The sequence below is a fragment of the Cottoperca gobio genome, chromosome 11 (genome assembly GCF_900634415.1).
Source record: "Cottoperca gobio chromosome 11, fCotGob3.1, whole genome shotgun sequence".
Taxonomy (NCBI): Eukaryota; Metazoa; Chordata; class Actinopteri; order Perciformes; family Bovichtidae; genus Cottoperca; species Cottoperca gobio.
In genome coordinates this window covers 17,640,464-17,654,404 of record NC_041365.1, presented here as the reverse complement: position 1 = coordinate 17,654,404, position 13,941 = coordinate 17,640,464, and the positions used below count along the sequence as shown (strand labels likewise).

Below are 13,941 nucleotides of genomic sequence, written 5' to 3'. Positions count from 1 at the left end.
TTAAAACATTCACTTTTGGGAGATGCCTTAGTTTCCTTAGTACGGTGCAGCTGTGAGTAAATATACATGTCCTGTGGAGTGTTGACTTCAGAGGATCATAAAGTCTGTCAGGACTTTAATGAAATTGAATTTCTTCAACAGTTATTAAGATTATTTATTTTTTCAGTGATATTCATAATGTATGAGTATGTGTGTGTGTGTGTGTGTGTGTGTGTGTGTGACCTTGTTTTTCTATCTTTGTGAGGATCAATTGGACTTTTAGACCTTGACAGTGAGGGACATTTTTGCAAAGTGAAAACATTTTGTCAGTTCCTAACTTCTTCAAAGGACTGTTTTAGACTTAGGCTAGGGAATGTATTATACTGTATAGTATAGAAGTACAGGTGTATGTTTATATCATAGCTAACTTGCAGAGATTAATCAGCAGCAGGGATTCTTCCCCTCAATGATATGTTATGTGAAGTACAGATGTTTGTTTTTCCAGAACAAGATGTTTCTAAAATGAGCTGCAAGGTGACGGGTGTCGACAGGACAAGGACAAATGGGAAACACTGTTGTGTGTGAAAGAGACAGATCTCTCTTGGGAGCTGCTCACTGTGCTGTTTATTACGACGTATGACACGCTGCTAACAACCATTTGTAACTTCAGTTCTTACTGCTTCATTGTTAAATTGAGGGAATGACTTAAGCACTGTTTAGAGAACATTTGAGTGTGGAATTATTAATCTTAGGGTGAATCATCAGGTAACTGACTGATCATTTCAGTGCTGTGTGTGTGTGTGTGTGTGTGTGTGTGTGTGTGTGTGTGTGTGTGTGTGTGTGTGTGTGTGTGTGTGTGTGTGTGTGTGTGTGTGTGTGTGTGTGACACTCACATGTGGTCTGCTGGCTGGTCATGGGGTCGCTGGCCTCCTCTCCGTACATGGCATAAACCGTCACCGTGTACTCTGTGGCCGGAGTCAATCCCTCTAGCTCCACCTCGTTCACCGAGTCCTCCACCTTCACCTGCACACACACACACACACACACACACGCACGCACGCACGCACACACACACACACACACACACACACACACACACACACACACACACACACACACACACACACACACACACACACACACACACATGCAGATAGCATGAAGATATGTGCCTTCAGCAGCAAGAGGATGCAGTGTCTCCAGCACACATTCTTATCTCATCTTATCTTGTCTCTCATCTATCTGTAGGTTTATCCATCATATCTCTTCTATCATTCCTCCATCAATCCACAGTCCTGTCCAGACAAGCAGCCAATCAATCTGTGAATACATAAGATGCTTTCTGAATGTGGCTGTGCCTTTTTCCTCCTACTTTTAACAGGTGGGACCCATCAGAAGGTGGAGATGATGAAACTCCAGGTGTGGTGAACCTTTATTCACTGTCAACATTGTATAACTTTCTTTTGTAAAATGGCATCAGTTGCTACACTATATAAATCTAAGTTATTATTAAATATAAACTTAGTCTCTTTGTTAGGCAATCAAGCTTGTTTACTTAAGTTGCAAATGCGTCTCTGTGTCTCTCAGTTGAGCTTTGTGATGCAGAGGTAAAAAGGTTGTCTGACTGATCAGTGTGATGCCAGATCCCAGGTTGCTTCTGTGTTTTCAGCAGGATGATTAACTCCACTATAATACAGCTGCTAACACACAACGGCCACAAAGCCAGAACTTCCCCATCTGTCACCTTCTGCCAAACACAAAACCGATGTTAAAACAAAAATCTGGCAGAATGGAGGCACTGACAAATGTTTGTCCATCTGCTCTCCTTTCTGCTCATTCCATGAATTAATTGACTTCCTTCTGGAGTCCGAGAGAAGTGCGATGTACTGCCAAATGTTAAGAGTCATACTTCATGACCGATGCAGAATTTTAGGGATCTGGACACGGACTCAGAAATAAAGCCATTCATGTTCCAGAGTTGCTCTGTCTCTGAGCCTAAATACAATGGTTGTTAGAAACATCAGCCAGCTCCCTTTTCATTGGAATATACTTACATCTATTGTGGCCTAGTTCCACTTCATTGTACTGTGGATGCTTTTTAATCTAACAGATCGTCTTTCACATGGGTATCATATAAATAAAGCAGCATGATGCCGCATTAGGAGGCATGTTGGTTTGGCACTGGTGCTGTTGTGCCTTCTGTCATTAGTCTGGGCTTCAGTGGACGGTTTCAATGCCCCATACAGATTCAGACCGCAGAATGACTTTACCATCATTGAAATCCTCTTTAAATTCAAGCTGATTCAGGATTCTACTGCTCGCCTGACACTTACAGGAGCCAAAGATCTTTATTTGGTAAAAAATGCGTAGCAGGCGGAAGCCTTGTTGGAGCTGTGGATGAATGTGCAAGTAGCAAACACAGCTGACGGTGATAGTTCGAGAAACCTGTCAATAAAACAAATGTGCTCCATTAAAGGTTCCATGAACAGCTAGTAGAGCGCTATTATATTACCCAGACAGACATTTGTCCTGTAAAGAAAGCTTGGGGGGGACTTGCCGTGGCTACTGATTGGAGTTTAGAATAGGCAATAGTTCTGAATGTGCGTTACGCGCCCCCTGCCAAATTTGCCAAACTAGTATTAGCTCTGTTGTAAAGTGCTTCTCGCATCCACCACTGCCTACATCAGCGAATATTACTGACGAATCGGACAGGGATGAAATGGAGGAGACGACCGTGACAAAGTGGTTTTTGGAGTGAGGACACTGAGATTCTCATCCAGCGGCGCTGCTGGAGAAAGAGAGACCCAGGCTCATCCGGTTACTGAGAACTTCATTTATTTGTATCCTGAGAAAAAAGTTAGAACTTTTGGAGAAGAGTACACGGCTGATGTTTTTGTAATTATGCGTTGGCCTTTCTCCTCTGACAAGGTCTTTCACTAAATCCTTTTGTTTTTTGTTGGCAGGAAAATAGTTAGTTTTAGGTACACAGGGCTGCAAAGCCCATTGTGGTCCAAACCTTACCATAGAATCTCCCTGTTGCTGTACACAAGTCCCAATTTGTGTGTTCCCTCTCTTGGGTTCAGTCTGTATTGAAGCCCACTTACTCTGGCTTTGGCCCAGACAAGTCCCCACATGGCCCACGAGTGGAAGCCACATGAGCACGAGCCAGCCAAGCCTGGGCTCTGACAGTAGTGCCTCAGAGCCAGGCTCATCCTCGCCACTGGAAAGCATCCACCCCGATACTGAATTGAATTGTTCTTATTGCTTTCTGCCTGGAGGGGAATGTGACGACAGGCGTAATGAGGTCTAATGGGAAAGGGATACAAAGGACTGGCCGTGCCCTTCACACCTCTCCTCTTCCAACTTGTCCGTAATCTTCCTTCACTGCTGAATTTATTTGTTTCCCAGTTTGATGTTTTCCTAACTGCTGATGCTTGTATCAGTATGTGGCTGTCCTGAAGTGTGTTTCTTTTTTCAATCAATATTCAGTTTTTTTTATGTTTTGTTATTTTGCCCTCTGGTCATTTAACAGTTAACTTAAGCAACGATCTGTTTGTCCCTGATCATGCACAATAGAGAAGCTAAATGGCTGCTCGGGGTTTGCCATGCTGTTTACTATGCTGCCTTGAGAAGCCGTAGTTGTGGCTCAACTATTTTCCTCTTTCTTTATTTGATTTTTATAATGCTTTAAAAACATTTGTTAATTCGTTACTTTCTCTGTTCCTTCCTTCCTTCCATCCCCTCACCTCTGTCTTATCTCTCTCACTGAGCATTACTTAAGCCAGGGTATGAAGGATGATGTGCTCGATATACAGAATGCAGGGAGAATAACAGAAACATCACATCAAAGCAGACATTTACTTTGAAGCAACTCAATTACAATTACAAAGGCTTCAGGTCAGCTTTAAGTTGAATGCCGATTAGAAGTACGTGTCTGCTCTGACAGTCGTCGTATTTTAAAGATCATTTCAAAGCAACTGGTTGAAAGAGTTCCTATAACGCTCAACCATGAGGCCAAAGACAAAGATGCTAAACACGGACAAACTGCAGGCAAAGAAAAGACGAAAAGTGAAGCTCCGGCTTTGCGAGGTCAAGCTCTGCAATTAAGAAAGACGAAGTACAAAAAGCTGTGAGATTTAACTGGATGGTCCAGTGCTCTGTTCTGTGAAGCTTTCGTTGACTCAAACTATTATTACATACAAAATATTAGAAATATAAATATTTGTGTGTAAATGTTCAGATTTTTGTTCCTTGTTCACTCTGAGCAAGTTCTATTTATCACACTGCCCACCAAAAACACCAGGCACCATTAGTGAATGGTGCCTTAATGTTGTTGCTGGCCTACAGATATCTGTAAAACAATAAATTACTCTTAGAGACATTTCCATTAAGGCCAACACTCTCCCTCTATATCAAACAGGAAAGTGGAAATAGCCACGGGGACCTCCATGACAAGTTCTATTATATTGTACACTAAACAGTGTAACTGTTACAGCCAGTCCATATAGAAAGCACTTCTACTTCAAGTTTATTTGTATCTCGTTTAGTGAGGTAATCTGCATAGACAGCTGTTTAAATCACACAAATATCCCACTGTATATGTGTTTTTAAATGATTAACTAGGGCTGGGCAGAAATAACACAGTACCAAGTAACATCAAAACTTCTCCAGTTAAACGATACCTGCACTCCTTGTTGTACCCGGCTCTAGAAAAAAATACAATTTGAATGTTTTTTGCTCAAGTCTATCCGTGCAAGCGCTCTTAGATTTATTGCAATGTGTAATTATCCCACTACTACAGCAGCAACACCACATACAGTCTGTGGCATTCAAACCGACAGCTTCCATTCACATGATGGGTATTGAATGAAGTACTCTATTAGTAACAGTATCACTTTAAGGGTACTGGCACTGGAGCCAACATGAGAACAGTTTTGGTCCAGTAAATGTCTGCTGGTAGTAAGTCTTGTGAAGGCAGGTTAGCCAACCGCTGTCCCCTCCGCTCACCAGGAGCTGCTGCTGAGACGGGCAGAGACGGTGGAGAGGGGTTTAAGGAAGACGTGGTCAGTGTATATATGATGACAGAACAGTGACGCTCATGTCTCGTTACATCATGCTGCCAATGGGGATTGGCCTGTACCTAATGCACACTTGGCAGAGGGGTGAGAATGATATCATGTCACACAGTTAAATGACCGAAACATTGTGTCTCTTATAAACTCAGTGCTGACAGTGTGCTGGGAGACACCACTCTCTTTTAATACAGCATGTAACAACACGAAAATGATGTACAAAACTGATTATGTTACACAGTAGTAGTGAGATCCTATGGAGACACACGCACACACACACACACACACACACACACACACACACACACACACACACGCACACCCTCACCTCTTTCTCGTCTGCAGGGTCTCCCTCCGTCAGTGGGGCGTACAGGATCATGTATCCAGTGGCGCCGGCAGCGATCTTCCAGCGAACCATCATGCTGCTGTGAGTGATATCGAACAACTCCAGGTCGTTCACCATGGGTAGGGCCACTGCAGGACACAAACACAGTTCACAAAGAGCAAATGTAAGACTTCTATCAAACACATTGCATCAGTTTTTAAACAATATGTGTTGATTTTAAAATACAACTGATTATATCATCCAAAATAATTACAATTTTAAGTTTGTCATATTTTCAGGTTTGAATTTGACGACAAATTAAGCCTACAGCTATTCTTAGATTTATTTTCAAATTATATCTATATCTATATATATAGCCAATACTCAAGTGTTGGTAAATCTAGTATATTTCAGATTACTCTCTGATCTCATAGCAGAGAAAAAAACATTGCAAAACGTGCAAAATGCTATTTTCTTCTACATTTTATTTGCTAGGTATGGTTTGAAAATATTTGTGCAGCTTCAAAATATGTACGTTAAATGTGCTATTCATTTTGTCATTTGAATTATTAAATAATCATCCAAAAATGATCCTCAAATGCCAATCTTAGTCAGCTCCTTCACTTATTACTTTCATATATTTTCCAATTGTATTTTACAGTCTCTGTATTTTAAGAGGCACACATACAGCACAACACCCCAAAATCTATCAGTATTTAGTGTCACGTTTCATTTGTTGCCATAGAAAGAACGTTCAGCTCAACCAGAAGTGGCAGCTAATGGCAGCAGCCAAACCCCATTAACTTTGCTACAAGGTCGACTCACAACACAGCATTCATCCTCTGCCGACACGGAGGAGTTCCCCGTCATTCATCAGCTAGAACCAGACGGGAGAATCCTGCCAGGCTATGATTCAGTGTTTCAGACCTCATGACGGGGCCTCAGGCAACACAACCAGAATTAGAGCTCACCACAGGCGTCCTTGTCAGAGGTAGAGGATCAGGTCTCCATTGCATAATGGAACACCTGTGGAGCTTTTATGGCCCAAATGCAGTGTCTTCTGTTGAAGCACGACACTTGGCTGCTGGTCCATCACTGTTTCTATCAAAGATGCTAATGAACTGCACGTCTTCTCGTGAACTGACTGTCCCGACTATATGCTGTTCCTTTCAATTCTTTCAATTCCTTCAGAACAAACAAAAGGGATACAGTTGATCCCAAAACGATGCTTGATCATATACATCAGGGGTCCTCAACGGGGGCGGCTTCGCCCCCCCAGGGGGCGTTCAGAGGACGTCGGGGGCGCTGGAAGCAATATTTTAGAAAGGGGGGCGTTCACGTGTCTTTGGGGGACTTTGTGTGTACGGCCCGCAAGTTAATTCATAAACACACGCAAAAAATCTACTCCAAAAAAATTAATCCAAATCTAGTCAGATATAGAATATAACCGGCGACTGACTGTTTTTCCTGGCCAAGGTCAGGGTCCTTGAACACAACACGAGCGGCACGTGTCATCACGTGGTCATGTCATGTCAAAAAACTTAAATATTAAACTGTCATTGACATCAGCGATGGATGGATAATGGATAGGGGGGAGCTGGCCCAAAAAAGGTAGAGAACCACTTGTATATACATAGACAGAGTAATGTGATTCAGATATTTGCAGCAGCTCCAACAGTGTTTCAGTCACCACAAATATTTTATCAAAATGATTTAGTAAAAAGGTTGAGGAAAAGACAGTGAATCCAAACTAACAATTTAACACCAAAGTCACACAAACTAATCGATCCAGACAACTGTTAAAGCAGCAACCTTCGAGGAATGCGAGGTGAAATGACTGTTTTTGTCAATTGAGTCCGTTGTCTTAGAAGGGAGCATAGATGGATTTAACAGCTTCAGTTCCCTATCGGAAAGGGCTCTCTGATGTCAAAGAAAAGCAATGAAAATATTCTAAATATAATGTACACTTAACCTATTACTGATTGTTTTGGGTGTGTAAAATGCGTGTTGCTGCTACCCCTGTCCAGTATTGCTCAGCTTCCTGCAGGTACTCCTGTCTGTTTCTCCAAACTTGGTGGGTGACGACGGACATCTACTGTTGGTAACACACTGACTAGGGATAAGTACCTTATACAACCCCACTTCAAACAATCGCAGCTATCCCTTCCAGGAGGGACAGATAAACTTACATGTGGTAGCACTTCCTCTCAGGGCCTCGCTGGCAGAGCTGCGGTAGACAGCGAAAACAGCCACCTGGTACTCCGTCAGAGAGTTCAGGTAGTTCAGCTCCACACTGTTCTCTGTCCCCTGCACCACCTTAAACACAGATCACACTTGGTCTTAGCCTGGGTGCTGCAGTACTGCTTTACACACAAATAAAAATCTTACATTCTTATTAAAAAATTATTTTGCAATTTCTTAAATCCTTTTGGAGTATAACGCTGGAATTAAAAAACTGAGTAAGTTTGTTTGTCATGTTAATTACTGTAAGTCATTTCAGATGTGTGCTCAGGGAGCTACATCTCTGATATCTTAAAAATACTTTAATTAGCTCTGATCTTGTGCTCTTAGTCACTTTGGAGCAGACAGCAGCATTTTGTACATTAAAATATTCAAAAAGTCTGTTTATTAGTGAACCTCACATTGCTCGATTGAAAATGCATCACATGTTGCTGTAGGCATTCAGCTAGTCTCCAAAGAGATTTAAATTGAGTGCAACTAGATCAGATTAGCTTTGATGAAACCTCAGTATTCCTTGTGGGGAAACTGGGCCATTCCAGCTGCAAGTTGCAATAGACATCAAACAGAAACTGGATAGAAATAAGAGGGAACTGTATAAACATAAATATCAAGTCAGAAGATTACAGTACTGCATGCATGTGTAGTTATATAGGCAGGGAGACTTCTAACAAAGTGTAATCTACTGCACAGGTGTTCAGGTGGTAACCACACAAACACCTGCAGAATACACTCAATCAGTCCAATTATATTCATAGAGCCCAATATCACACATTGGTCTCAGTGTGCTTTACAGACTGTACAGCATACGACCCCCTCTGTCCTTAGACCCTCGCACCACACAAGGGAAAGTGTTGACAGAATAAACTCAGTTGCCGATTTATTAGGTACATCTAGCAAAAATGTATACAGTCTAAAACCCTACACGGGATAATAGAAGTCTGTATTGTACTCAGATTTACCAACATTGTTCCGCAAATATGATGTCAACGCTTAACACCTGCGTAACAGCTGATGAAAGGCTCAGAGAAAACTAAAAACCTTCAAAGAAACCCTAATAACAGATGTCGATTTGCACTAGATAATATAATCATTAATTACACAGCCTGGATAAATACTCGATTCTGATTGGTCAATAACGGCATACTATGTATGCTATTATTTCTTTATAGTAGGCCGCTGATATGTATACCAGACCGTTACAATGGACGCAGTTCTGACCTCCGAACACAGGTGGATTATTTATTTTAGCAATAAAATACATTTTCAATCAATGATTGATGTCTTTAGTTGGTAGCTGTGTTATAAGCGGGATAATGTACAGCAAATTGGTAATTGATGTGAAATGAAGCCTTCAATGACCCACTTGCTAAACATTATCCCTGACTTGACCTTGACGGAATATGGGAGGTCATTTGCGGAGGAATTTCTACTTGACTAATTACGGACATGGCAGATCGGCACGGAGTTAAGATCCCAGACAACCTCTGCAATTATTACAAATTATGCATTTCTACAGAGAGCTGTTTCTGTTATTTAGCCTGACCTCATTTATATAAATGGGATGGAAAACAATAATAGAAACACATTTCTGCATCACATTTTGGCTTAATTATTTTTCTTAGTTAAATTTAGATCAATTTCTGGTAGAAAAATATAGTTCAGGATTTTAGGAGGCGCTTGGTATTATGATTCTGCAGATATTTTGCCATTAATGATTGTAAATCCCTTTAAGAAATTAATTTAACTTGCAGAATTTACCCAGAAACATATAGCTGAGCAGCCTTGATTAAAATGCTGCTATTATATCAGTATCTCAGAATTATGTTAACCCTCTACTGGGAAATCAGAAACAAAGTTCCACCAATTAGGGCAACAAAAGGAAACCCCTTCTCGTCATTGATGATGAGCCAGAGAAACAGATGAACCACTGAATAACAAGTCGATTGGATTCATTTGAATGTTGTAAAACAACTCCAATAAAAGCTTTGATTCTTCTGGCATTAACTGGAAGTTGTGTTTCAACCAAGGGCAAGAAGTATGAGGACCACAGCTGGATTAAGCTCCAAAGAACAGATGTAGACTGTAATGATAATTATATTCATGATTAAAAGAAACGTAATAATCCAGGTACTTTTTCTTCTGGCTGTCCTCCGCTGGCTGGGTAATAGACCACGCGGTATTTCTCCACCTGGCCCGGCGCGTGGGTCCATCTCACTCGGAAACTGCGAGCATTGATCTCAGATGTCACCAGGTCGCGGGGCGGCGCAACAGCGGTGGGTGGGAGGACAGGTTGACTTCCCCCTGGAGAAGAAGAACAGAAAAAGAAATAAAAAAGCTCATGCTGCATCTATTCAATGTGGCATTTACATAAATATATTCACATCAGCCTGAAATAATCACATTTCAAGTGCAAACTTCAAAACTGGTTTAAATCGGAAAATGACAAAACTGTAAAATCATTGCCTGCTATTTTAAGCAGCATGTGTGTGTGTGTGCTTCATGAGGGGGGGGGGGGGTGTCCTGACTGAGAATGCTGTTATATTAGATGGAGACTGGTTTTTATTGCTTGGGGATCTCCTGCAGTCATAATTATAACTAACGGCATAAACCGAGCAATCACAGTAAAGTCTGTAGCGTCATGTGATCAAACCTTTGATCTCCTTGTCTAGCTCCCCCACTCGGTCGCACACGGTCTTGGTGAGGCTTTCCACGATGTCGCTCATCACGCTGAAGTCCGCCACATTGTAGACGTGAGTTTCCTCAGGAGGAGAGGCGATGGCCTTCAGCTCGTTCTCATCAGCGTTTTTCACACCTGGAGAGACAGACAGAGAGAAGTACACGGAGTCATCAGAGTGACAGAAGAGGTTACATGAAAAGGGGTGTCAAGTGTTTCAAGATGGAATATATACAGTCTTCAATTTACCTAAAAGGGAACAATTTGTCAAACTCTGAAATGTGCTCCTTCCAAACACCATATTGTATTCTTGATTTTCAAATGAATGTGCCATATTGAGTTGACTTGAGAGCTGAAAACAACAAACGGACTTCAAAAGTTAGAAAATAACTCAGTAATAACTCCAGAATGAGTAGATTTATAAAGAAAAATGTGAATCAATATTATGTGAGACAGCCGGTCTAAGGAAACATTAAGAGAGATGTTTTCTAAAATATTCCACTATGCAATATTAACAAAGCACTCAATGTCGATGTCAATCTGGATTGTTAGTGTCAGTGTTGGTGGGGCGTACCAATGGCAAACAGTTCTATCCCAGCTGCCCTCAGGCTCTGTGCAGGGGGTATCACGTCGTCCTGCGACTTCCCGTCAGTGATGAGAATCCCTATCTTGGGAACACCAGGCCTGGATCCAGACTCAGGTTTGAAGCTGTTCTCCAGGATGAAGGTCAGAGCCAGACCTGGTCACAAAGACAGGATACAGTGAATACAGTGTGACACAGACACTATTATGATATCACGATTCAACTCCTGAACAAAAGTCCTCAACTTCTCATTACAACACTCTGAAAACAAGCAGGCATGGTCCTGCCAAGTCAAAACTAAATGCATTCAAAAATAATGGAGGAAAATGAGCACTTTGGCTTAGAGGGTGCAGGGAGACATGAGAACCATCTGGCATAACAAGGCCAAAGAGCTGAAAAAAATAATAAATCACTTTAAAACTTGATTTCCATCTTGTGAAATGTTGTAATGTTTGAGAAGAACAAGATAAAGTCCCAAAGCGGTGTTATAATACCAAAATCCTGACAAAAGCTAAATGCAATAAGTGTGGAAAATAAAGTGTTTTTTGCCAAACCTTGTTTTGACATGCTATTTTCATAATTTGTTAGACAAAGTTGTTGCACTGTTAAAGTGAAAATTAGAGCCACTTACAGTACTTTTTTAAAGAATAGCTGTGACAGTAAGTTAAGCCCTGGCTGACAGTATGATTGCACTTACTGTTCCCCTCTGAGGTGTGGTGAGGACAGCTGAGACGTCTCGGCTAACAGACTTAACGAACATGATGGCTTTAAGTGTCATTAAAGGCTCGAGAGGTGTTTAGTATAATGAGTGTGTAAACATAATGAGCAGCTTAGTTCTGTTGGTTCCATTAATGAAACGACTAATCTTTTCTGTTTAACCCCTACTGAGGTTTTTAACGTGACTTCAGCTTGTTGACGAACACACGTGAAGAAGTTTTTACAGTCAATACAAAGTTGCAGAAATGTTGGAAGATACCGACTCCACTCCTCTGATTTTCTTGATTCTCTGTACTCACGAGTAGCTAACTGTGTCCCGCTCTGATTTACTTTATCCCACGACTACAGCAACGTCTGGTAACCAGTTTAAAACAGGGAGGAGAGAGCGACACACTCATAACTCTGGTAATCAATGAGTTCACATTAGAGCTGCACTGATTGGTCCACTGGTTAATTTGTCAATTGAGAGAAAAATGATCAACAACTCTTTTGATAGTTGATTAATCGTTAAAGTGATTTTTCATGCAAAAATGCCAAAAAATGCAGTTTTCAGCCTCTCACTGTGGAGATTCCCTGCTTTTCTCTGTTTTATGTCATTTTGAAAACAGATATCTGAGGATAAAGACAAAGACATGACTTTGGACTTTGAGAAACTGTGATGGACATTTTTACTATTTTTTGACATTAAATAGACCAATCGATTAATAGAGAATATAATCTGCAGATAGTGAAAATAATGGCCGCGATCAAGCATGCATATTTAATATACCCAAATGATTTTGTTATCCTGTTAAAACCATGTACTGTTTCTCAGACAAGAACGTTACTGTTTTCAGCTTTGTGGACATTCTTCAGATAACGGGTTCTATGGTTCATGTATTAGGACAGTAGGACAACATTCTCAACCCATAAAGAAAGCATAGTTTGGAGATGCATTGGTTTCATTAGAGAGTTCATATACACAGCATGCCAAAACTTTGATTCATTAAATCAGATATAAAGAGTGCATCAAAGTAAAACAGGTGGGGCTCTCTCCTCCCTCGTCTGATGTCTGCCTGGGAGCCAGCCTTATTAAAGGAGCTGTGATTTCATTTGGGTCTTCAACCAGGAATACTGATTGTTTGCTGTTGCTTCTAAGACCTGTATGATGATGGTTTTAACAACAACAAAATGGAAATTAAAACAGAAACAAGACCATTGTTAACACATACTTCTTGTATATCAATGGAGCTGCTGTTACTGTTCATATGCTGCGTGTGGTCACCTCGACTGCACGACACTGACCTTCTGACTGCACTGCAGTGGATTTGATAAGCTGAGGTAGAGGACTGCCGTTGGTTCATGTCAACCTCTAAAGCGTTGTTAACAGTGAGTATGGAAGACCATAATGACCGGAGGAAAGCATGGGTTTCTGTTGGCGGCATACTGTACCTGTCAGTGTGTTTCCTCCTTTATACGGCAGGTTCTTCACAGCATCCATCACAGCCTCTTTGGATGTGTGAGCGTTAAGATGCCACTCGATTCTGGGGTCTCCGCTGTACTGAGCCAGGCCTGCACACACGTCATGTTGAGGTGAATATTCTCATGGATATTGAAGTCAATGGCTGCAACATTACACCTTCAAAAAATATTCTTGGGGCTCATATCTATATACACATTTCCCTTAAATGCAGCCTGGTGTATTTGGTATGTTTGCAAACATTGGGATGTAAAGTATAATTTAAAATAAAATGATGTGAGACAACAGCTCTGAGTCCAGCTTAGGCAACAAAAATAAAGTGCTTTAAAAAAAGAAATTGGATAAATATAGTGAAACAACAGAAACCCAGAAAAGAAAACCTCCTCACCAATCCTGGTCTTGTCAAACTCCACAGAGAAAGCCTTGACCAGGTTTTCCAGGAAGGTCCTGACCAGCCTGAAGTTAATGCGGCCGATACTCCAGGAGCCATCCACCAGAATAACAATGTCGGATATGGCTGGAGTCTTACACATAAACTCATCTTCAGCTAAAGACGAACAAACAGAAACAAACACACATTTAGCAGACAAAAATGATGTTGTGCAACATTGTAAAATGTGTAAGTTGTGAGGTTTCCTGCCCTGGTGATGACAATGTTGCCACATTTGCAGGAACATATTGCGAAATAAATTCTGTATTCAAAATAATATCTCTAATGTAAAGTATGAACCAGATGAAAACGGATGTAAAACATGTAGTCGCCTACAGCGCACACACAATCATTCTGCAGTAGTAAGAGTAGGACAATTTGATGTGCAGCTTCTGTCCCAGAGTTTTACAAAGTGTTTCATTAATTCTAATTCAGTTCAACACAGTATAATTAAACCCTGG

General features: G+C 41.1%; 1 protein-coding gene across 1 annotated transcript in view; it reads right to left on the bottom strand.

Moving 5' to 3' along the window:
* col14a1b (collagen, type XIV, alpha 1b) overlaps window positions 1-13,941 on the bottom strand; it is a 143,485-nt gene that overhangs the window by 82,695 nt on the left and 46,849 nt on the right. Inside the window, 8 exon segments of the mRNA XM_029442969.1 lie at window positions 873-1,002; window positions 5,380-5,525; window positions 7,566-7,692; window positions 9,749-9,918; window positions 10,268-10,429; window positions 10,866-11,030; window positions 13,023-13,142; window positions 13,439-13,597. Of these exon segments, the coding sequence (XP_029298829.1) occupies window positions 873-1,002; window positions 5,380-5,525; window positions 7,566-7,692; window positions 9,749-9,918; window positions 10,268-10,429; window positions 10,866-11,030; window positions 13,023-13,142; window positions 13,439-13,597 (1,179 nt within the window).